The 24,884-nt window shown below is 42.8% G+C and overlaps 2 protein-coding genes across 2 annotated transcripts in view; both read right to left on the bottom strand.

Annotated features, from left to right (window-relative positions):
• LOC135548653 (collagen alpha-1(XXVI) chain-like) overlaps nucleotides 1-3,036 on the bottom strand; it is a 47,351-nt gene extending 44,315 nt beyond the window's left edge. Inside the window, exons 1-3 of the mRNA XM_064978469.1 lie at nucleotides 2,606-3,036; nucleotides 1,726-1,848; nucleotides 574-677 (exon numbers count right to left, since the gene is read on the bottom strand). Of these exons, the coding sequence (XP_064834541.1) occupies nucleotides 574-677; nucleotides 1,726-1,848; nucleotides 2,606-2,766 (388 nt within the window). The 5' untranslated portion in view covers nucleotides 2,767-3,036. The remainder of the gene's footprint in view (nucleotides 1-573; nucleotides 678-1,725; nucleotides 1,849-2,605) is intronic.
• A 495-nt stretch (nucleotides 3,037-3,531) lies between these two features.
• On the bottom strand, nucleotides 3,532-20,572 carry LOC135547975 (matrix metalloproteinase-28-like). Its single transcript, XM_064977179.1, has 8 exons — nucleotides 20,275-20,572; nucleotides 16,063-16,139; nucleotides 14,877-15,079; nucleotides 7,509-7,730; nucleotides 6,820-7,065; nucleotides 5,118-5,267; nucleotides 4,606-4,773; nucleotides 3,532-4,371 (listed from the first exon to the last, which is right to left on the bottom strand). The coding sequence occupies exons 1-8, from the start codon at nucleotides 20,440-20,442 to the stop codon at nucleotides 3,974-3,976; spliced, it is 1,632 nt and encodes a 543-aa protein (XP_064833251.1). The 5' UTR covers nucleotides 20,443-20,572; the 3' UTR covers nucleotides 3,532-3,973.
• Nucleotides 20,573-24,884: the final 4,312 nt, after the last annotated feature.

The raw sequence follows: 24,884 nt of genomic DNA, 5'->3' as shown, positions 1-24,884 counted from the left end.
TTGATTCAGTGACTATCCCTATCTATTGTCTTCCTTACACCACAGTTAGGAGATTCAATAAACAAAACAAAACAAACCACAAAAACAAAATGCCCAGCCAAGAATACAGAGCATGAGAGGGTGATGATCAGCCATTGTTTCTCAGCCTGGGGCGGCAGGTAGCCTAGTGGTTAGAGTGTTGGACTAGTAACCAAAAGGTTGCAAATTCAAATCCCCGAGCTGACAAGGTAAAAATCTGTCATTCTGCCCCTGAACAAAGCAGTTAACCCACTGTTCCTAGGCTGTCATTGAAAACAAACATTTGTTCTTAACTGGCTTGCCTAGTAAAATAATTGTTTTTCAGCCTGTGATTATGACGTCATTCATAGCAGGGAGTTTAGGATGAATGGGTACACAATGGGACTACAGTTTTGACTGCAGTGCCCTTGTGTCATTTCTACCTCCAGCTCACCAGTTCACTGAGTGTGAAAGAAAGAAAGAAAGAAAGAAAGAAAGAAAGACAGACAGACAGACAGACAGACAGACAGACAGACAGACAGACAGACAGACAGACAACACAGGTACAGTACTCACCCTCTCTGCAGTTGTCGCCCATAAAGCCTGGGCAGCACCTCCACTCCAACGCCGTCACCTGGCGATACGTTAGCATGTATGTGGGCCGGACAACGGTCCTGTAACTGAAAGCAGAGCATAGTCACTAACTGGGGCAGATGTTCACTTCACGGACATAATTAGAGGCCTTTACAATGATTTCAGTAACATTAACAACATACAAAAGAGAGAATACATGGACCTCTTTACACGGGAATAACTCTAAATCAAAAGATGTTGAACCTGTCTATAACATAGGGATAAAATAACAATGCCGTTCCAAGCTTAACACTATGACCGAATACAGGGAACCCATTAAAGTAGTCTTTCTGGATGGATCCCAAAGACATAAAATAACCAAACAGTTGCAAATCACACACATCTATATAATAAATGGCTATGGTCTTACATTAGTGTCTGTTCTGGGAGCAATGGCAGACCTGGGAATACTGGAATGGGAAGAATCATATTCATATGCCTTAATGGTGGATGACTTGTTGCTCTGTGTGGTGGTCGAGGGAGTCAATCTGCCTTCTTCAATCAACAAACAAATAATATTTCCATGAGGCTTAATAATCAGTCATTAGACTGTCTGCAGTCAAAGCTGGATGACATTAAGGACTCTTTAGGCTACAAATATACAAACACCATAATCATGACCCCTGTGCAACGTCTGGCCAGACTCTTGGCCAGCTGAACTGAAACCAGAATCAATGACCTGCTCTTTTCCATCGAGACGGCTTTGTCTTCAGGATATGTAGAATTATGATTCAGAATACACTGTCAGCAAAGGCCACCAAAATGTATAATGGCACTTGACCCATAGCTGTCCTAAAGAGAACCAAGGGAAACCTGGAAATGGTAGCCATTCCCTCAAAGCGTTTGGCTCAGTTTGGCTGTAAGCTACTGCAACCCATTAGGATGCATATCTATATAGTTCTTTGACGGTGAATTGACATTGTGGGGCTACTGCACATTATCTTTTTAATTACATGCAGTGATTTGAGCAAATGATCCCTCAAAACGAGATGGTCCCAGCGCAACTCTGAAACCAGACCCTCTCATGTCTGAAGTTGTATTTTCCACTGCATGAAGGGCCTGTTGGAGTGAGTGAGAGAACTGTGCCGACCATACCTGATGAGGTTAGAACAGGGTCCCGGCCACCGGCAACTCTGAAACATACGCTGTACCAGCTTCTCTGTCCCGTTGTGCACCTGGCATGACACAGTCTTCGACACTGTGTACTGACACCAGTTCCTACCAAGGGAGACCATAGGGAGGCAAAGGTTTAGTGCGTGTGTGTGTGTGTTTGTTTTAGTGCGCGCTTGTGTGTGTGTGTGTGTGTGTGTGTGTGTGTGTGTGTGTGTGTGTGTGTGTGTGTGTGTGTGTGTGTGTGTGTGTGTGTGTGTGTGTGTGATCTGGGAGATGGGGATCAACATACAAGGCAGTCAAAAACATTTTTTCGTTTAACTTTGAATAATAAACCAAATATTTTTTTCCTATTCATCATTATTAAGGACAACTCTCTGGGCGGTCCGCTTTTGTCAATTGAGAAGTTTGGTGTATCAAGCCAAATCTAGACAATAAAAGGATGTGAGGATGTGAAATTGGAAATAAAGTTGTTTATAGTGTCATAAACTGGAGCTGAGAGGCAATTCACATACCAAGAGAGAATATTCAATTTGGCAGCAATGTGCAACTTGAACGTCTGCTCCATTCATCCATTCCAATCCAAACCCAGAACCACATCTTAATACGTTCTCTTAATACTCTCTTCCATTATTGCCAGTGCTTCACTGCGTTATTCTTAGCGGGCAAGAAAATAGTTGTACCAAAGTTATATACTTTTGTTTAAAGTCAACGCACAAGCTCATGCATTGTAGCATACAACTTCAACAGGGTTGATAACTATATAAAAAGGTATATTTCTACACATCAGTAGCTGTTTAACATTGAACAACAACTTGAACTCATAATCACTTCTCTGATGAATATTTGCTTGAGGTCCACTTACCTGCGAGCCGCATTGGTGCCTGCAGGGGGTCCCGCGGTGTGTTCAGTGTGGGTGCGTTGCAATGTCACACCTGGAAACTGATAGATAAACCCGGTCCCTCGTGACAGACTGGGTGAAAACATCCAAATACAGAGAATGCTAAAAATGATTGAACCTGTCATTGTCCGAGAATTTAGGTTTTTGTTCGAGTGAGAGGTTGAACACTACCTGTATTTTGAAGTGGACAAAGTTTGGAGACGCGCGTCTCGGAAGTCAAAGCCGCCGCGCACAAATATATCGTCCTAATATATCGTTAAAGTAAACGAATACCATATACATTTGCAACGTCGTGAGACATTCTGGAACCTACTGTTCTCCCAGTCACCGCCTTTCTCGTGTTGCTCGGCTTCTGCCTTCCAAGTCTGGAGGGATTGTGTGTCTGCAGCAGCGTCTGAGCGCTATACGCACTGTAGTTTGGGAAGCTCGACTCAGTCGTTTTTGCGCATGGTTTATTATTACCGCTGAGTAATGTGTAAGGGATAAAGTTCACCACCATCAACAGAATAAATGGTGGTGGGCGAGATATTAGGTTTACATGTATGGAATAGGAAGACAAACGTTATCCATACATCATTTACGAGGCACCAACATTAAAACAGGCTACTGAAGTGCATAAATTCACAGGTTCAAATCAAATGGTGATGCAAATCATATCGATTTCATTGGTCAAAAAGTGAAAAAGTAGCAATTAATCTGAAGCAAAAAACTAGTATTCATCAATAGCTCTTTGGCTCTGATATGTCACCGGGAGAGCTATTTGCCTCCATGCAAGAGTGCGTTAGACATTGTTACATAGCAGCTTACTTACAACTAAACTAACTCTCTTTTGATCTCACATGATCAGAATTTAAGAATCATTTTAATGAAGAGGAGGTCCCTGTAACAGTCCCTTTGTCACATCATCAGCACATCAAGGAATTGCCGCAAATGCAAAAACAGTGCCATATGTGGTCTTTTATGAAATAATTATACAAAAGGTATTTATGAATGCAATAGTCTACTAGAGTCCAGAGACTTCATCTCTAACAACAACAACTTGTCTGAGAGAAAACATACGAACATAATTTATTTGTGCAACAATGACTGACACATGCCACATATAACTCACAGATTGGCTATGCCATACAGACTATCTTAATACTGTCTAAAACAAAACAAACACATTACAAACAAAAGCATTGGTTCACTGGATGAAGTAGGATTAGGAATACTTATTTAATAATGTATGAACATAAAAAATATGAGCTCTGTCATTGCTTAATCTGAGTATATCCATTGCACATTACCGTCGCCAACCACTTTAATCAGTTAGTTAGCACCCTCTTGTGGTCACAGTATATTATTGCCTCTGTGATGAGTTCCCAAACAGCCTGCCCACTCCAGCTCTGTGTCCCACATCCCCTCTCCAGTCACCTGCACTTTCTCTGGATCAAATCTCCAGTAGTGCCGCTCCTTGAAGAAGTACACTTGTCCATCAGGGTGGCTGACGGCTCCGTTGGTCCCCCGGGGGACACCCCTCCAGTCGTCCAGACTGCGGGGGTAGTATGGCTCGGGCCTCAGGGTCCCCAGGTTGAGCACAAAGTAGAGCTGGCCCTTGAACACCACCAGGTGGCCCAGGCGGGGGTAGTAGAATGCCTGGTCAGGGTGTCCAGGGAGGCCCAGCTCACTGCTCCTCAGGGGGAAGCCCGGGTCCACACCACTGCTGGAGTAACGCCACACTCGCCTACCTGGGGGAAGAGACGCAAGGAGGAAGGTGCTGGTAGTGTGAGATGTGAAATTACAATGCAGCAACACATATATGAGGACACAAACTGAAAAAGCAGTCTGTGTGAAACATTTCTGCGATAATCTACCTGAACTATAACCCAGACTATGATACAGGACAGTTGTTACTATAACAAGAACAAATCATTTCAGGTACGTTTATTGCTGGGTAACTTGTGTCTTCATTTTCACACTACCTTTGAAAAAGTAGAACTTATTGTCCATCTGAGAGTAAGCAGCTGCCTCAATGGCGAGGGGTAGTCCTGGCCAGCGGTTCTGCAGAGGTAGAGGGGAGCTGGTCTTGCCTGCAGGAGACACAGTCCAGAACAGCCCCCCACGGAATACTAGGCTGGTACCATCTTGGTCTGCAAGGTAATATAAAATGAATTATTTTCAGGAATCAGAGTATATCACCATCTTCAGAAGTCAATGAAGAATTCTCAACCTACTGTTCATGTAATTTGCAAAGAGATTGATTACCTTGTGTCCCAAAACAATCATAGGCGAAAATCCACCAGATGGCGCTGTTGACTTGTCATATTTGTCTTGTTCGAAACCTCAAATCTTATCCAAAACTTGCTTCTAGCCTCAAATATGCTAGGTAAGTACAACTTCCAGTCTGGTGACAAAGAGCCATTCATTTCAATGGGGCCTATTTTTTTTGTGCCTTTCTAGCATGATCAGATAGTGACCACCAATCAAGTCCTACCCATGGTGAGAGCATCAAAGAATCCCCTGCAGTATGGAGGTGGGGTGGAATCAGGCTTCCAAGTACCATCTTCAGACAGCTCCCAGTCCCGTAGAGCAGAGCTGAACACCTGACCAGGCAACTGGATTACCTGACCGCTCTCTGGCTTCCCTATGGAGAACATTCAATGACAAAAAGAACAGTAGCTTCAGTAATGTACAAGCTTTTCTGACTATACGTAATATACATGCATATTCTTCTATGTTACTACAATAGACCAGGTGCAAATGCAAAAAGCTTGACTGATTGATGTATTTCTGACTGCACATTTACAAGTGGAGTACCATTAAAGCTTTCTGCTATGGACAAGTATCCACTGGGCACAGATGTCAGTTCATGATTTACATTGGTTGTGTTGTCAACTAATGTGAATTCAACGTGAAATCAACATAAAATGTCACCATGTCATTGGATTTAGGTTAAAAGCTGGGTAAAAAAAAAGACCAAATTCCCTTATGTTGATGACTTTTTTTCAAATCAAATAATTTCCCCACGTTGATTCCCCATCATCACATTACATTTTTGGGTTGAAATGACGTAGAAACAATGTTGATTCAACCAGTTTTTGCCTAGTGGGTGCAGATAAGACCTATATGCCTGTTTCACAGCAAGTTCGAGAGGTTACATACACAAAAGACACTAATTGTCAGATTTGGAACGCCATAACATTGCAAAATGGAAAACCCAATGCATCACAGATGAGTGCTGAGACTCTGACAGCTGAGCTGCCTTTAAAGTTACTGTATTCCAATGCCAAAAGAAGTAAAGAGAGCCAAATGATTTTACAATGCCACTGACTCGCAGACACATCTCCTTTGATTTGTCTCCAGATGTTGCCCACCCGTTCTGTTTGGAAAACGTTGAGCAAACATTTGTGTAAAGGTCTGATAAAATCGGCATCCCTAAGGAGAGCAAGACAAAACATGGAGAGATAGTTGGTCTGGCTTCTCCCTGTTATACGGTCTAAATGGAAACGTTGATGTGCGAGGAAGTTGCTTGTTTACTTTGGTGTGACCTTGAGAGGATGGGAAAAAACACTGATCAACACTGTCTCCAGCTGCCGGAAGTCTGGCTCTGGGATATAGTGATCTTTGGACATCCCTCTGGGTACAGCATTAGAGCGGTTGGATGGAAAAATGTACATTTAAACAGTAGCCTATGCTACCGTGTATGATTCCCTGTAATGAATGCACCAGCTTAAGATACACATTTAATATGAAAAGATTCCCTCCTTTAGCTTTCTCAGTTGATGCTTCATATATCACAGGGTGGTCGGGACTGTCGGACACTATGATGTCATGGTGAATGAGAGCACAGCAGATGGTGATGGGTTAAAGAAACGGATGTTGATCCAATCTCTAGTCAGATCTATGGACTAAGTTCAGCGTGAGGTCTCAATGTCATTATATCATCATCTCGTCACCCTCGTGTAACCTTGATCCCTCCTCTACCTGACCACTGACTATTACCTCCATATGTTCTCGCTCCTCTTCCGCAAGTTTTCTTCTTCCACTTAAAGTGTAACTTTGCTTTGGACGAGGTCATTTTCTTTGTATAGCAGTAGTTGTCATGTAAAATGACTGGTTCAAAATAATGTTCAAATTCAAATTGAATTTCAAATAACTTTAATGTTCCTCTCTCAGAATGGAGTAGGTCTACACACCATAGAGCTGCTGTACAGCAGTGATGTCATCCCAGCTCAGCACCGTGGCTTTCCCCAGCTTCTTGTAGTAGGGGGACATGAGAGCGTGGCGCACAGGAGAGTGCTCCAAGCCCAGCGTGTGGCCCACCTCGTGGGCAATGACCATGAACAGGTTGTGGCCCTTGTAGCCGTTCAGTGTCCAGCGCTCTGCCATGTCAAAGTGGGCCTCCCCTCGGCATGGGAAGAAGGCATGTGCTAGGGCGCCTCCTGAGGGTAAAAACAAACACATACAGAGGGTTCAGGGGTGGAAGAGAAGCTTCCCAAAACAACCCCTTGCCATACCCCTTCAAACTGTGCAAATCTGAAGGAGGCAGGCAGGTATAAGAAATATGGTAGAAGCTTCTCGACTCTCATTTTCAGGCTAGGTGGAACCATCAACATGTTTCTTATGATTATCTGGTCCGTTAAAAATCTGGAAACACTAAAGCGGTAGATGCTAGTGGCTGTTCTCAACCCAAGGCAAGAGGGATCTTTAAGCATGTGAACATTGTGACAGCTGGGGCGAGATCTTTCACAGCTGAACCCAATTGATTTTTTGAAATTGCTCTGTTTGAAAATGCATTCTCCCTTCTTTTAGGTAAACTATGAACTGACAGGAATCAGTCAAAATGTCAAACCACTACTAAAAGTGATACTGCTCTGCTCCCCACCTGGACCATCAAAGGCGTTGCCCATGCCGTCGTTGTGGTCCCCCTCGTAGAAGGCCAGCCGGATGTCAGCTGACCCCTGGGTGACCTCTCTGAAGGCCAGGGCCGAAACGTTACTCCACAGCTGGAAAGCGGTGCGTACGGCTAGGGCCACCTGACCCCGAGGGAGGTGGCCAGGCCAGTTCACCACCTGGTAGGTCAGGTGACGCTTGTGCCACCTCTCACCTGCAGGGAGATGAGATAGTGGACTGATGAATATAGAGGAGTAAGGGGGACTCATGACCAAGAAGTGAGATATTATATGAACGTTGAAAAAGAGTAGTTATGGTAAATGAGTCACGAGCACCCACTTTTGGGAGCACTGTTGTGCTGGGTAAGATTCAGATTGTCATTCATGCAGCTGGGAGAGAGGAGTATAAGGGGGAGAGAGAAGGAGACAGAGAGAGATAAACAGAGGGAGAGGGAAAGAGAAGAGAGAGAGGGACGTTTGCAAATCACAGTAATGGGGATGTGAGTGTTTCTTTTTGAAAAATAAGGGTGAATCTTTTGGCGAAGTGCAGAGAGAGTAATGTTTATCACATTACTTGTGGTTACAGCATTGACACAACTTTAAAAAATGTTATCAACTAATTCAGACGAGCTCTTGCTGTGTAGGATTGGTAGGACTGCTTGTCTAAGGCAATAAATCAATTATTTTAGTGTCAAAACAACTCCATGCATCTTTGCAATAAAAATAACCTTGTCAATTGACTGCAGCAGATTATTCCTCAATAAGACACATTCACTAAGCAAGGCCACCTCACATGTGTCTGGATAAACGCTGGTTTTTAACAGAGGCACAGACCAGTGGGAAGAGATGGTCTTCTTCACCTGTATGAGCTTAGAGCCAAAGTGTGACAAACACATTTCAAGAGCATGTGTGAAATCGCATAGAGAAAAAAATGCTACAAGGTTGAACATTTTTGCTAGCACTCCTTGAAAGAAAATGTATCGAGAACAACTCCACAGGACACTAAAAAAAACTCTCAGATCTCAATGTTTACAGTGTGTTCCAGCATGCCTCATTGGTGAGACTAGATGAGCTAAGACTGTTCCAGCAAGCCTCATTGGTGAGACTAGATGAGCTAAGACTGTTCCAGCAAGCCTCATTGGTGAGACTAGATGAGCTAAGACTGTTCCAGCAAGCCTCATTGGTGAGACTAGATGAGCTAAGACTGTTCCAGCATGCCTCATTGGTGAGACTAGATGAGCTAAGACTGTTCCAGCAAGCCTCATTGGTGAGACTAGATGAGCTAAGACTGTTCCAGCAAGCCTCATTGGTGAGACGAGATGAGCTAAGACTGTTCCAGCAAGCCTCATTGGTGAGACGAGATGAGCTAAGACTGTTCCAGCGAGCATCATTGGTGAGACTAGATGAGCTGTTGGTGCAATCGTTTGCGTCTCTCTGGTACTCGACCAACGAGCCAGTAAGAGCCAGCCGCTGCATTGACTTCTGCTGGCTGCCTTCACTACTGTGCTGTAGATGGACAGATACATATATCTATTCTCCTGTACCTCACCTACATTTGAAAGAATGCCATGTTCTTCCACTTAAAATTCTGTAAAGTTTCATTCGGGACTAAAACTGCCTCTTTGCAGAAACTGCCCTTCAATATCTTATCCGTGTGTGTAACCCATATTGATGGGATTTCTCTGAAATAGGATTGCTCCAGAGGATCCTGAGCCGTCCTTCCATGGACTCTCCCCCAGCGCCTTTGCACAGGGAGCAGGTGGCAGCTGTCAGCTGTCAGGTACAAACTTGCAGCTGGAAAAGTGGGCAGTACGACACCTGCGTCTGCATTCTTATAGTATTATCCAATAACTTCAGGGGCTGTGTTGAAATACAAACTTTTCTCCATCCAGACCACAAACATCAGCACCCGAATACCCCAAAACAGCTCCATTTACCACTGAGCATGTAGGCCTATCTATCACACAGTGGAGATGTGTTGGGCAGTCTCCATATGGCCTCGGAACATTGAAAAGACTGTTGTATATCTTAATCATTTAGGCAGTGGTTCTCACAGACTAAAAGGGACTGGGGAGCTCCTTTACGATGAAATAGGATGTGTGTGCTTCCCACACACAAGTAGAGATTGGAGAATTCCCTGAAGATATTTCAATGGCAGTGTGTGTAGATAGCCTACATACAGATGTAGGACATTATTTTTTTCACTCTGTTGCAGAACATTCCTGCATTGCAGGAAATCTTAAACTTGTAGTGTATTTGAGGTTTAAAAAGGCTTCTAAAGTTTATAAATTGAACTTGAACTTTCAGACTTGTAAATGAATCAAACCCTACAAAAATATCCATTAATTATATCCACATAACAATTCACATGTCCTGTCGCTGCTGGATTATTTTCCTGCTGTAGCAAACTGGCTCAAATTATGATCCTACAGCTGTACTATGCTGGCTCTGATTTACAGCAGTGGAGCCTCCTCAGAGGAGGAAGGGGAGGACCATCCTCATCAGTGAATTTCACAAAAATAAAATAGCGAAACATTGAAAAAGCTATCCATTTTTAGATAGATAGCTTTTTCAAGCAGAAATTTGTTTCCTGCAACACAAACTCAAAAAAATTCTGGGACACTGTAAAGTCCATGTAGAATAAGTACACCTCCTCCCAGCTGCCCACTGCACTGACGACAGGAAGCACTGTCACCACCGATAAATCCATAATTGAGAATTTCAATAAGCATTTTTCTACGGCTGGCCATGCTTCAACAGCACTGTACCCCCCACAGCAACTCGCCCAACCCTTCCCCATTTCTCCTTCTCCCAAATCCAGTCAGCTGATGTTCTGAAAGAGCTGCAAAATCTGGACCCCTACAAATCAGCCGGGCTAGACAATCTGGATCCTTTCTTTCTAAAATGATCTGCCCGAAATTGTTGCCACCCCTATTACTAGCCTGTTCAAACTCTCTTTCGTGTCGTCTGAGATTCCCAAAGATTGGAAAGCAGCTGCGGTCATTCCCCTCTTCAAAGGGGGGGGACACTCTTGACCCAAACTGCTACAGAACTATATCTATCCTACCCTGCCTTTCTAAGGTCTTCGAAAGCCAAGTCAACAAGTCAATTACCGACCATTTCGAATCCCACCGCACCTTCTCCGCTATGCAATCTGGTTTCAGAGCTGGTCATGGGTGCACCTCAACCACGCTCAAGGTCCTAAACGATATCTTAACCGCCATCGATAAGAAACAATACTGTGCAGCCGTATTCATTGACCTGGCCAAGGCTTTCGACTCTGTCAATCACCATATCCTCATCGGCAGACTCGACAGCCTTGGTTTCTCAAATTATTGCCTCGCCTGGTTCACCAACTACTTCTCTGATAGAGTTCAGTGTGTCAAATCGGAGGGTCTGTTGTCCGGGCCTCTGGCTGTCTCTATGGTGGTGCCACAGGGTTCAATTCTTGGACCGACTCTCTTCTCTGTATACATCAATGATGTCGCTCTTGCTGCTGGTGAGTCTCTGATCCACCTCTACGCCGACGACACCATTCTGTTTACTTCTGGCCCTTCTTTGGACACTGTGTCAACAACCCTCCGGGTGAGCTTCAATGCCATACAACTCTCCTTCCGTGGCCTCCAATTGCTCTTAAATACAAGTAAAACTAAATTCATGCTCTTCAACCAATCGCTGCCTGCACCTGCCCGCCTGTCCAACATCACTACTCTGGTCGGCTCTGACTTAGAATATGTGGACAACTACAAATACCTAGGTGTCTGGTTAGACTGTAAACTCTCCTTCCATACTCACATCAAACATATCCAATCCAAAGTTAAATCTAGAATTGGCTTCCTATTTCGCAACAAAGCATCCTTCACTCATGCTGCCAAACATACCCTTGTAAAACTGACCATCCTACCAATCCTCGACTTCGGCGATATCATTTACAAAATAGCCTCCAATACCCTACTCAATAAATTGGATGCAGTCTATCACAGTGCCATTTGTTTTGTCACCAATGCCCCATATACTTGTCACGTTCTGACCTTAGTTCCTTTGTTTTGTCTCAGGGCGTGAGTTGGGTGGGTTGTCTATCTTTGTCTATGATTTTCTATTTCTGAGTTTGGCCTGGTATGGTTCTCAATCAGAGGCAGCTGTCAATTGTTGTCCCTGATTGAGAACCATATTTAGTTAGCCTGTTTTCCATTGTGTTTTGTGGGTGGTTATTTTCTGTATAGTGTTGTGGTGCACCTTACAGGACTGTTTGTTGGTTGTTTATTGTTTTGTTTTCAGTGCTCATTAAAATATTTAAAATATGAACACTTACCACGCTGCACCTTGTTCCTCCTCTCCTTCCCCAGACGACAAGCGTTACAATACTACCCACCACTGCGTCCTGTACGCTCTCGTTGGCTGGCCCTCGCTTCATACTCGTTGCCAAACCCACTGGCTCCAGGTCATCTACAAGACCCTGCTAGGTAAAGTCCCCCTTTATCTCAGCTTGCTGGTCACCATAGCAGCTCCCACCTGTAGCACGCGCTCCAGCAGGTATATCTCTCTGGTCACCCACAAAACCAATTCTTCCTTTGGCCGCCTCTCCTTCCAGTTCTCTGCTGCCAATGACTGGAACGAAGTTCAAAAATCTCTAAAACTGGAAACACTTATCTCCCTCACTAGCTTTAAGCACCATCTGTCAGAGCAGCTCACAGGTTACTGCACCTGTACATAGCCCATCTAAAGTTAGCTCAAACAACTACCGCTTTCCCTACTTTATTTATTTATTTAGCTCCTTTGCACCCCATTATTTCTATCTCTACTTTGTATATTCTTCCACTGCAAATCTACCATTCCAGTGTTTTACTTGCTATATTGTATTTACTTCGCCACCATGGCCTTTTTTTACTTTACCTCCCTTATCTCACCTCACTTGCTCACATTGTATATAGACTTATTTTTCTACTGTATTATTGACTGCATGTTTGTTTTACTCCATGTGTAACTCTGTTGTTGTATGTGTCAAACTGCTTTGCTTTATCTTGGTCAGGTCGCAATTGTAAATGAGAACTTGTTCTCAACTTGCCTACCTGGTTAAATAAAGGTGAAATAAAAGATAAAACTATGCTAAATATATTCACGTCACCAAATAATTGAATAAACATTGTTTTGCCATAAAGGTCAACAGTAGCCTTAACAACACTCTGTAGGGTAGCACCACGGCATGGCCGGAGGACAGCTAGCTTCTGTCCTCCTCTGGGTACATTGACTTCAATACAAAACCTAGGAGGCTCATGGTTCTCAACCCCCTTCCATAGATTTACACAGAAATTATGACCAATTTCAGAGGACGTCCTCCACCCAATCAAAGGATGAGAGAATTAATCTAGCTTCCGAGTGGCGCAGCGGTCTAAGGCTCTGCATCTTAGTGTTAGAGGTGCCTCTACAGACCCTGGTTAGATTCCAGACTGTATCACGTCTGGCCACGATTGGAAGTCCAATAGGGCAGCGCAGAATTGGCCCATGTTGTCCGGGTTAGGGTTTGGTCAGGGTAGGCTGTCATTGTAAATAAGAATTTGTTCTTAACTGACTTTCCTTGTTTAAATAAAAAAATAAAAAACATTAAAAGCACAAGCTACAGCTAGCTAGCACTGCAGTGCATAAAATGTGGTGAGTAGTTTACTTAAAGAGAGAGAAAGCCAATAGCTAGAACAGTTTTGAACAAATTAATTTCTTCCAAAATGAAGGAGAAGCAAGAGAGAGAGAATGAGAGAAAGAGCTAGCTAGCTAGCTAGCTATATTTTGTAGTATATACTTTTTAAACTTTCACTTACTTAGCTAGCATCGAATGCAGCTACAGTAGCTAGTTTACCCTACTCAAACACCTGGTTCAAACAGAGAGAGATGCTATGTTAGCTAGCTGGCTATGGCTATCCAACACTGGAACTATTCCAAGTCAAGGTAAGCTTTAGGTTTTATAAATGTATTGCTGGTGTAACTGCTAAACTGCTTGCTGTTGACTGTACACTGTACTGCATGATTGTAGCGGGTTTACTAATGCATTAGTTCTAGTAGCTATGTTGACTATGATGTGACAATGATGTACAGTAGGCTGTGTGTGGTTAGCGATATGAAGGTTTGGCTTAAAGGTTTTTTCCACCTGTTCACAGACAGCTGATGTGTTGTGCACTGAAGTCCACAAGGGAAAAGGAGAAAGGAGAGCGCGTAGATAGATACCAGAAGGAATAATATATACAAGGAGCCGTTGTATGTGGCTGGTATGAAAGTGAACTGTGTTTGTATGCGTGTATTCATTGTGCCAATTCTGTTGAAAAACATTTCTTAAACGGAAGAAAACAGAACGAAATGGGGATAAATATATGTACATTTTTCCAATAGAAACTCTTGTTTGCAACTGATGGACTAATGATTACATCATCTAGATGCAGGCAAGATGTGTGCACGGCGTTATTAAATGTGTCACTGTCTGTCACCTTGATTACTCAAAATTCTCTCAACCTGTGCACCTACGTTGTAAATTTTCATTCAACCTCATGATGGGTACAGGGAGAATTGTAGCATCATGTAGTAGCCTAAACCTATGGATGTTACATTGAGCTGGGTGAATGCTGGGTGAATGGAATATGAATGACAGTCATCCAATATGCTGTAATAGAAATAAGGCCATGTTCATAAGAAACAAAACAGCATGATTTCCCCCCCCCCCCCCACTGATTTACAGTTTGTGGTGAACTCCCTAACAGAGATCAACCACAGAAAGCACATGGCCATGGATGTTGACTGCCACTACAGAGTCCTTCAGTGGAGCTCTCAAAGCCCATTTTCTCAAATTCGGACTTCGAGGCCAGTAGTAAAGCTGATTTTCCTTGTTTTCCTCTAACCTGGGACTGATTCAAGGAAAACCAGCCTGGGATTTGAGACTCCCTGCCTAACAGTTGATAACCCCCTAAAAAAGAATTTGGTAATTGAGGAAACCAACAGGGCAGCTTGCCATTGGGAGTCATTGAGCAAACAACAATGTTATGACCTCAATAAATGGTAATAGTTGATTAGATGATCATTTAATATTTAATTAAGGATGCAGTATCGAGTCACGGTACAGCTGATGAGATTAGTTAGCCTCACAACATGTTTGACCTCTCCATTCTAGACAATAAAGTCACATTGGCATTGCTATCGCAGTCTATTCTTGAAATATGACCTGTATAATCAAGTCCATCTGTATGGGCCAACTACATTTCAATCAATCATTTGATCTTCAAGGAAGGAATAAAAAAGGAGTAATATCTAGGAGGTTGGTTTGAAGTTGGCCAGAAGTGAGCCCAAATCAGCTAAAGGAGGTCCATGGATTGGCCACTAACCTAGCTGGCTATGGCGCTTCCTGCGTAGACGCTGTCCACTGTTAGGTTTGGTCAGACCTCCATGGAAGATGCCGTTGACCTTCTGTGCCCAGGCCTGCTGGCTCCTGTCATCCCTCACCCCACACCTGGGCTCTGCCATCTGGTGCCGTGTGTCACTGTCCAGACGCCCAGTGACTGGCAGGTGGGTGAGCCACTGGAACTCCCTGAGAGGCAGACAGAGGAGAGATGAATGATATTATTTTTTTTTACGCTGTTTCAGAGTTGGACGCTACCTTGTACTGGAATTATTTTGTCGGGCGAAAGAACCCATTGAGTGACAATACAAAAGAAGAGGAACCACAACCACTGCCTCCGGTCTGTTCAATTCATGCCTCCCGCCTGTGTTAAGGTGTTTCGGTCTTGCTGATCCATCACACTATATATATATGTGTGTGTGTGTGTGTGTGTGTGTGTGTGTGTGTGTGTGTGTGTGTGTGTGTGTGTGTGTGGTATATATGAGGAATACGTACAATAGTATATGTACAGCAATAGTTAAATACGATGGCCTTGACTAGAATACAGCATATACATATGAAGTGGGTAAGACAGTATGTAAACATTCCACCGTTCCATTGAAGGTTCTAAACCTGCTGAGCATGGGGGTAGTGCATCGTCTAGCTCTTCATTAGTGTCAAATGCATGTAGTTTAAATATCAGCATAAATAATAGCTGTCATATCACCTGGATAAATACCAGGCTCTGGTGGCAGACTGTTACTTCCATTAGGGAAACCAAGCTTTTGCTTTGTGATAGAAAATAAACATGCAATACATTTCGATAAATCTTTTAAATGAGTTAGGCTTTTCTTCTCCAAATATTCAGTAACTCACAGTGCAACTGTGAAAACAGACGTCTGCTTGCTTTTTCACTCAAGCACAACTGGGGAATGGGACACACTTTTGGTAAAGCTGTCAACACAACCTCAAAGACATTTTCCCAGAGAACTAAAAGTTTTTTCTCAGATTTGACATTCTGAGAAATTGAGTACACAGTCAATGAAAAATGTACATGGCATATTCTGTAACAACTAACAACCAATACATTGTAATCAATCATTGACCACACTCGATTAAAAATGTCCCTAATTTCCCAATATTACTGTAAAGTGCACTTTCTGGTAGGTTAAAAGATGCCAGCCTTGTTGTACCTGAGAGCTGTGTTGACCTCAGTATCATTGTGTTGGTGACTCTCCTCCTCAAGGTATCCATACTTCTCCAGAAAAGTCTATACAGGAAAACATAGAACATATAAATTCAGAATGTGTATCGCACTCTCTCCTGGACCATAGACTATGTTCAAGGTAAGGGAACAAATCAATAGGGGAGATTGGGGTAAATTGAGCCAAAGGGTTAAGTTTAGCCACCCTTTTTGTAGGAAACTATACATAAAATTCATCATTTGACCAAATATTTAAGAAAAGTTTGTCATTTCAAGGAGCCCGTGAAGGAAGACACCACATGGAAAAAGTGGTAAGGAAGTTAGGTCCATGATAATTGTATCTTAACCAAAGTAGATCATTTTAAGATGTTTCTATACATTAGTTGGGGTCTATATGAGGTCCTAAAGCCAGCATGAAAGTGCATCCTTGTAGCTGTGTGGGCTAATATAGTCAAAATGTTTGCCTTGGGGTAAGTTGAGCCAATAGGAAGTTTAGCAAATGTAAGTGTTTTCTTTCCAGGCATAATGGGAATCATATGATATGAGGTAACAACAGGGCCTGGCCTATGTTAAAGGTGTGACAAAAGTACAAAGTGTTTGTTAAAACATGCTTAAAACGTGATTATGTTGAATTGTGTTTGGAAAATAAAGATAGACATGGTTTTAAAAAGGTAGTGGTAATATTTAATTCAGTATAGAAATGTATTTTTTTGGACAAGCTTTGTTTCAAAACTGTAATAAGTAGATGATTTTTGAGGATTTCCATAGATACACAACATCCTGTAATATATGTATGTTAGATGGAGTGATGGTGAATGTAAAACCAGCTCAACTTTCCCCACTCTCCCCTACAAAGTATTTTAGTCATTTGTAGACTCCAACATTTGAATGATTTAGAATACCATGGTCAAGACAGCCTGAAGGGGAGAGAGGGAAGCATTGGGCTGGTATAAAAGAACCTGAAACATCATCAAGCACTGAGTGAATGCAGTGGAGGACTCAAATTAGGGCTAACTGGTCTTAGAATCATTATAGCAGATGCCAACACCAGAGATGCCATTGAGAAGTTTCACACCGCTGCCAGAAATGTTTGTGGTGGGGGAACAACCCATCATACTTTTCTATGATTGGATTGATTAGGCCCTGAGGGCCTCCAGCCAGTGCTGTTCCCATGAGCAGCTGGGAGCGAGCAGAGTGCATTGTGGGATGTGGCACTCAGGCCCACTTCTGCAGCTGGGTGATGATAAGCGGCACTCCCCTGGGCCTTCCGTGGCCCATGTCCCTTAAATGGATGCCTAATGGAAACCAGCCAGCACAGCTGGATAGAGACTAGGGAGAGCCCCTCTGCATTAGAGTGGAACTCCACAGACCATTTTAATTGCAAAGAAAACCAGACGGGTTGAATTGACTGGGTAGTCTTGGGTTTTGAATAAGGCTTGATCTAAAGCATGCTAGATGATACAGAGTTTCAACAGACAAATACAATGGACCATTGATAGATCAGAGTGCCAGGGCGAAATCCTAACTTGAGATCAAGTGACGGGCATGGATCTAAAATAAAAATTCAGCCCGGCAAATGAGTCAGTTCTCTGTTGTTCACTATACTCTTCGTAATTTTTGTGACAAACTATAAAAGTGGAAAATGGGCTGTACTGTACTGGGAAAATTGAGGAATAAGGCTACAATTAGGCTAAACCACAAAGAGCTCACAATATAGCCTACTTTGTTGATCAAAAGCTCAATTCCCAATAAAGGAATGACAGTTGTGTGAAGTAAAGAACCATAAAACTGGGACCGACATTTTACGACGCAATGCAGACGTAAAGAATGAAAACGGAGCCATTCAATCTTGTCGTCTCTATGAGTAAGAGAACCAATGGTTGACATTTTCCAAGCTTCCACAAATACAGACCCTTAGAAGTTTTTAAGAAGAAAAATAGCTACTTGTTGGTAATACAAACCCTCAATTCACAGGCTTTGTTTCCAGTTAGACACTTCTTGTGCTTTAAACAAGATGAAGGCTTCTTCGGGGGAAGGATGCTCAGTGGAAGAAAACATTCCTCCAGCAGGAGAGGCCTACAATTCCTGTTGCCACTTGCCTCCTAGTTTACACCAACACAATGAGCCTTTCACTTGACTTTCATTATCTGGAAGGTAAACAACCATAGGTCAAATGGAACAGAAAGCTCATGACCCCTTCAACCTCAAATATAGTTCAGTGTTGTTTCAGACATCAGAGTTCTTTGTCAATTTACTTATTTCAACAGAAGTGCATGACAATGACAGTGAAGTGTGCAATCATGGACAATAGAAACTCAAAACAAAAGAGGGGACAGGGGAATAAGTCAATTGGATTGTGTGGGAAGTATCACAGAACAAGAGAAGTGACCAGTATCACACATTTAACACTCCTAAATTAATCAAAACTCTACAATTCCAGAAGCATATCTGTAGATAAGTCCACAAGTAAACCTCATCTAAAGGAGTCTACGCCTGGCAACAGTTTGTTGATTTGAGTGTTCCTGTGTATACAACATGGTCTCTTGGAAACTTGTATTATTCTGTAGCTAAATCTGTGACACTCCATTTAGTATGATATTACATTACTTTAGGTTACATTTACATTTACATTTAAGTCATTTAGCAGACGCTCTTATCCAGAGCGACTTACAAATTGGTGAATTCACCTTCTGACATCCAGTGGAACAGCCACTTTACAATAGTGCATCTAAATCATTAAGGGGGGGGGTGAGAAGGATTACGTTATGAATGGAATAGCGATAGTACATTATCATACGCATTTTAAGACTTAGAGTATCATTTGTCTTATCTGGTCATACAATAGCATACAAATTGGATGATGTAACTTAACATATGTCTTGTATTACGTATAGTATTCTACGTCTTTCTCTGAGAGCAGGTTGCTTGTTGTGCCATAACAACAAAGGGGAGAATTTATGGGGAGAATTTACGTTGGTGGTTAGGAGAACTAAAACGACAAAGGTTAGGTGAATTTACGTAGCAGGTTAGGTGAATTGTCTTAAGTTTAGAATAAGGGTTAGGTGAAGGGTTAGCTAAAATTCTACAGTTGACCTGATGCGACTTGAACATGCAACCTTTGGATTGCTAGATGGTCGCGGATTACGCCTACCCATCCTCCCCGACCAACCTCCCTACTTTCATTTCTGTCTATAGTAACTAGACCATTAGTAGGTATCATACTAATCATTCTGAGGTGCTCAGAAATACATAAAATATGTTTCGTATGGCTCAGAGGCCAGGCTGGTGTACAACATGCATTTCTCTAAGGCGAAGGTACTCTCCCAGAACATCATCAAAGGATTTATATGCCCTATACCCATAAAGTAGTAGGTTGCCTGTTGTGTAAACATCATGCTGCCCCTGAACAAGGCAGTTAACCCACTGTTCCTAGGCTGTCATTGAAAATAAGAATTTGTTCTTAACTGACTTGCCTAGTTAAATAAAGGTAAAATAAATAAATCAATGTTAAACGGCACCACATCTAAAGACAGACCCATGTTGTGGTGAAACATAATGAACATATACATATGTTTGTGCTAAGCAGGCTGCACAGTCATCCAAATGAGCTCTGGTCACAATACTAATGGCCCTCCATTTTCTTAACCCATGTTACCCATGTCATGTGTTTGGGACTAAGGGTGTGTATAGCAAGGGCAACAGGGTACAATGTTGGACTGGAGAGGAGGCCAGGGGAGGAATCCAAAGGGCAGATTTACCGAGAGTTAAGGTCAGGGAAGCCAGGCAAGCTGGGGTCAGGAACTACTTCGGTTTTGTGTGCAAAGTCATAATAGTCTGACTGGGTCAACTAACCCTGAGCTCTGCTACATGGTAAAGCCTTGCTGAGAGTTATCCAAGCAGTGAGGGAATCAAAGTAACTGCCAGAGTTAAGATAACATGCCTCATACATAGCCTAGTTATCACATACAGTAATGTGCTTCCAATAAAAACCTCTCAGAAATAGAAATTATAGAATTTTGAATAAGAGTAAGACATGAGGAAGAAGTGGGGAAAGTATTCGGTGAAACTGTAATGACAGGAAAGTAAATGGCAGCAATACCCGTTGCCTTCTTCAAACAATTGAGCATAATTTATTACACTCAAAAGTGAAAGCCAGTCCTTGCCATAATTCATGATTTCCCAGGTAATTTGCATAACCTACCTCAGCACTAGTCTCAGGTGTTGACGGGAGATTTAGCAGCACAGGTGAGCCAACCGTAACGGTTGCCTTCAACGTGAGCAGCGCACAAGAAAGTTGCAACACGAATGTCCTCAAAGTTTTCTCAGGTAAAATGTTCATCTTGCCGACAACGACAACGCAAGTCCTCATAATTGGCCACGTTAAATGACTGACATACGTGTTGACAAAATATCTTGAAAGACATAAACTTGATATCGAGATGTCTACATTTCGCCGTCTGTATCTGGAGCCACCCTGCGAGGAGTCTGCTCAGAGACACCGCCTCCAAAATGTAATGATGTGCCTCGTTTCCAACAGAATTACAACTTCAGTCTTGGAACTAAATATGGAGTTCCATAGCTGCATTCGATTTAGATTAATAACGCATGTGACGTCCTGGAAAGAAAGGTTGGTCGCACCTGACCTTACAGCAGGAAATAAAGAATTAATAACATGGTAATAATTAGTGTGCCTGCTGAATAGTACTATTCCTCATACTAAACTACATACTATAGCTGAAGCCAGTGCACGCACGCACACATTTTCTTGAAGAAATACCTTTCTACGCTTTACTACTTCTAAAATAAGTTAATATTTCCTGATGTATTAAAGATAACAAAAACGGTGTTATTATTTGTTCAAAATGTGTTAATCAGTTGTTGTTATTTCTGGTTTTATTATTTTCATTCTTTACCATTGAACCGGATATTTATTTGTCTTTTTATGAAATCAATATATAATTACTTGCCCAGATGGATTGCTGCTGAATAAAACGTACATTTCAAATAGTTCACAATTTGATTATTGAAGACCAAGTCCCATAAACTCTGCATCAAGTATTTTTTCTCTGGACATTTAAAAAAATTGCCATTTCAAATAGTTGGCACTGGCAGGACAAGTTTACAATCTCACTGGATTTTTGAAGACCATTCACTGTTCACAGAAAGTATATTTGATATCGACAAAGATTCTTATATTATCCATGATGTTTTAGCTGGTTGAATGGATATGACATAGCAATTTCCCTGACCCACCACCAGCAAAACACATATGACGTAACTGAATGTGGTAACTAGTGATGACCATTTTGAAACGTCGTCAGGGATTTTTGGCTGGGAACGTGGCGACTCCCAGTGAGCGTTCTGGGGATGACAAAGAGGAGACTTGGCTGATGACTGTGCCACGTTTTGTGAGCATAGAGAGGCAAGAGATAGCCAGACTACTAAATTGGGCGAAGGAACAGAATTTGGGTATTGTTGAAAGGCCATCGGTGCGTGTTCTGCTAATAATAGGACGGATGAAGGTGTGGCATGAGCGTGATGAACAGATAGATGTGGTTAATAGACAGTGAGGAAAAAGAAAAAGTGCAGAGGGAAGATGTGTGTTGAGGAAGATTTGGGCCAAGTACTACAAACCGCACTGTGCTCTCTCTGATGGCTTAGAAATTTCACCTGATGAGATTGAGGATGAATTACCTGCGGTGGCAGATGTGGTGAAGACCGAGCCTCGACTAGATGGTCATGCAAAGGATGATTCTGGCCCAGTGAGAGTGACATTTGGCTGACCAATAAGTAGTCTCGGGCTGGGTAGAAAAGAAATTGGACACTGTTAAATCGGTGAAGGTGGCTTGAAGTGGACTTGATTTTCTGTGTTTCTTCTGCCCAGAGGGAGCGGGTGCTTCACATCACATGTCTCGGGACAAGACCTGTGACTTGTTTTGCTCTCCAGAGAGGTGTGCCTTTGAGCCGTTGAAAGGAGTGATTACTTTGGTGGCATTAAGTGTTGAAGTGGAGCAACTGAAATGGAAGATTCTCTGTGTCTGTGATGCTCGCTGTTTGTTGCGATGCAGACCTGGTGGCGAGCTTGGTCCTTTGGAGTTTTGAAGCAGAGAGTCTTTACCTGGCAAAGTCATGTTAGGATATGTCAGTTATCCCGTGAGAGCTTTTGTGCCAAACCCACAAAGGTGTTTTAGATGCGAAGCTTATGGTTATGTTGCAGCAGTGTGTAGGAGGGAGATTCCCGAGATGTGAAAAGTGTGCAGGAGGGCATAGGACAAAGGAATGTGTAGTATTGGTGGAAAAAACTGTGGGTGTCAATTGTGGGGGTGCCCATGTTGCTGGGGATCAGAAATGCCTGGTGCGGGAGAGATAGGTTGAGGTCAGAGTAGAACAGAAGGTGTCGTATGCTGAGGCAGTGAAGAGAGTAGAGGAGGATGGGTCAAAGGTGAGTAGTAGCCTAGCTTTCTAGCAGTTAAAGAGCGTTTGGCCAGTAACCAAATTGTTGCTGGTTCGAATCCCTGAGCCGACTAAGTAAACAATCTGCCAATGTGCCCTTGAGCAAAGCACTTAACCCTAAATCAAATAAAATGTATTTATAAAGCCCTTTTTACATCAGCTGATGTCACAAAGTGCTATACAGAAACCCAGCCTAAAACCCCAAACAGCAAGCAATGCAGATGTAGAAGCACGATGGCTAGGTAAAACTCCCTAGAAAGGCAGGGACCTAGGAAGAAACCTAGAGAGGACCCAGTCTCTGAGGGGTGGCCAGTCCTCTTCTGGCTGTGCCGGGTGGAGATTATAACAGTACATGGCCATGATGTTAAAACGTTCATAGATGACCAGAAGGGTCAAATAATAATAATCACAGTGGTTGTAGAGGGTGCAACAGATCAGCACCTCAGGAGTAAATGTCAGTTGGCTTTTCATAGTCAAGCATTCAGAGTTCGAGACAGCAGGTGCGGTAGAGAGAGAGAGTCGAAACAGCAGGTCCGGGACAAGATAGCACATCTGGTGAACAGATCAGGGTTCTATAGCCGCAGGCAGAACAGTTTAAACTGGAGCAGCAGCACAACCAGGTGGACTGGGGACAGCAAGGAGTCATCAGGCCAGGAAGTCCTGAGGCATGGTCCTATGGCTCAGGTCCTCCAGGAGGGGAGGAAGAGGGAGAGAGAGAGAATTAGAGGGAGCATACTTAAATTCCCACAGGACACCGGATAAGACAGGATAATTACACCAGATATAACAGACTGACCCTAGCCCCCCGACACAATACTGCAGCATAGATACTGGAGGCTGAGACAGAAGGGGTTGGGAGACACTGTGGCCCCATCCGACGATACCCCCGTACAGGGCCAACCAGGCGGGATATAACCCCACTCACTTTGCCAAAGCACAGCCCCCACACCACTAGAGGGATATCCGCAAACCACCAACTTACTACCCTGAGACAAGGCTGAGTATAGCCCACAAAGATCTCTCCCACGGCACGGAACCAAGGGGGCGCCAACCCTGATTGCTCTTGTAAGTTGTTCTGGATAAGAGCGTCTGCTAAATTACTAAAATGTCAATGTAAAATGTAGTAGGCCTAGTCTAATACAGAGTGATACGAATGTGTGCTTCAGTAAGGTTGGCTTCTTAGTGTAGCCGGTGCTATACTGCACCGCTGTAACTCTGCGTTGTGTGTGGTTGATTGAGACTATAAACGTGGACTTTGGAGATCAGGTAGTTTTAATCAAGCAGAACTCACTCTCTGCATCCTGCATCCAAAAGGAAATAAAACATTTGTAGAGCACATATGTTCTGAGAATCGTCGCCTTTTTCTCGCTCAGTGCATCAAAATGATTTGAGCACGAGCACGCAGGGCAAAACGTAAGTACACACTCCCCTTCTCCCAGGATGCAGGCATGCATAACAAATCAACACAACATATTAATATATGAACCTGGTGAAATTCACATAGTACTTTAACAACTGTTACATTAGCATTCGTTGCCATGGTTATCAAATGTACCACAGAAATTGAACTTAAATCACAGAGAATAGATGTTGTGGTGGCAACTGCAGAGAAGTACTTGGGTTAAGGTGTTGAATTAAAAAGCCCCTTCCTCCCAGACCATCGGATCAGTTATAGCCAAAGTAGTGAAATGAGGTGGTATTTTCTTCTTTTATGAAATAGTGGTACAAATGTGTTGGGTTGGTTGGTGGTGCAATTCGTTTTTTTTTGTATCAAATATGTTGGGTTGGTGGTGCAATATGTTTTTTTTGTATCACAAAATGTAAAGCTGACAATGAACTGACAAGGTAATAATCTGTCGTTCTGCCCCTGAACAAGGCAGTTAACCCACTGTTCCTAGGCCATCATTGTAAATAAGAATTTGTTCTTAACGGACTTGCCTAGTTAAATATAGGTTACATTTTAAATAAAAAAATAAAAAAGTTATGGACCACACACTCCCGCACAGTAGGTGGCGGCATGTACGAAAATGTTGCTAACGCAATGATACCAAAGAAGGTCGTTAGTAGGGTAGCCAGCTAGCTAATGTCAACTTTATAAAGTTTAGCTACATAGCTTGCTAGTTCCCTACGCGTTTATCTAAATGTCTAGCCACGTTGTTAAGGATAATGTCAAATTGCTGCTGACAACTTCGTGATAGTTGACCAACTTATTTGGCTATCAGCTTAACTCCAGCTAACTTTAGCCTCTAGCTAGGTCGCTTGCATTCTAACTGACAAGCTAGCTAGCAAAGCTACTCGCTAATTTAGCTGGCCAAAGATCTCTGCCCTGCAAGTTACTCCTCAGGTCTGTCATCTTTC

The sequence above is a fragment of the Oncorhynchus masou genome, chromosome 11 (assembly GCF_036934945.1).
Source record: "Oncorhynchus masou masou isolate Uvic2021 chromosome 11, UVic_Omas_1.1, whole genome shotgun sequence".
Classification (NCBI taxonomy): domain Eukaryota; kingdom Metazoa; phylum Chordata; class Actinopteri; order Salmoniformes; family Salmonidae; genus Oncorhynchus; species Oncorhynchus masou.
The sequence above is the reverse complement of the archived record's forward strand: the minus strand, read 5'-3'. Positions and strand labels throughout refer to the sequence as shown.

Bases quoted from the DNA above. Each gene is read 5' to 3' on its own strand.
- LOC135547975 (XM_064977179.1), bottom strand. From the start codon at position 20,442: ATGAGGACTTGCGTTGTCGTTGTCGGCAAGATGAACATTTTACCTGAG. The intron at 7,731-14,876 runs GTTAGTGGCCAA...ATCTCCCTGCAG, and splicing joins GAAGCGCCATAGCCAGCTAG to GTGAGAGGTGGCACAAGCGT. The intron at 4,372-4,605 runs GTAGTGTGAAAA...CTCTTCCCCCAG, and splicing joins TAAGTTCTACTTTTTCAAAG to GTAGGCGAGTGTGGCGTTAC.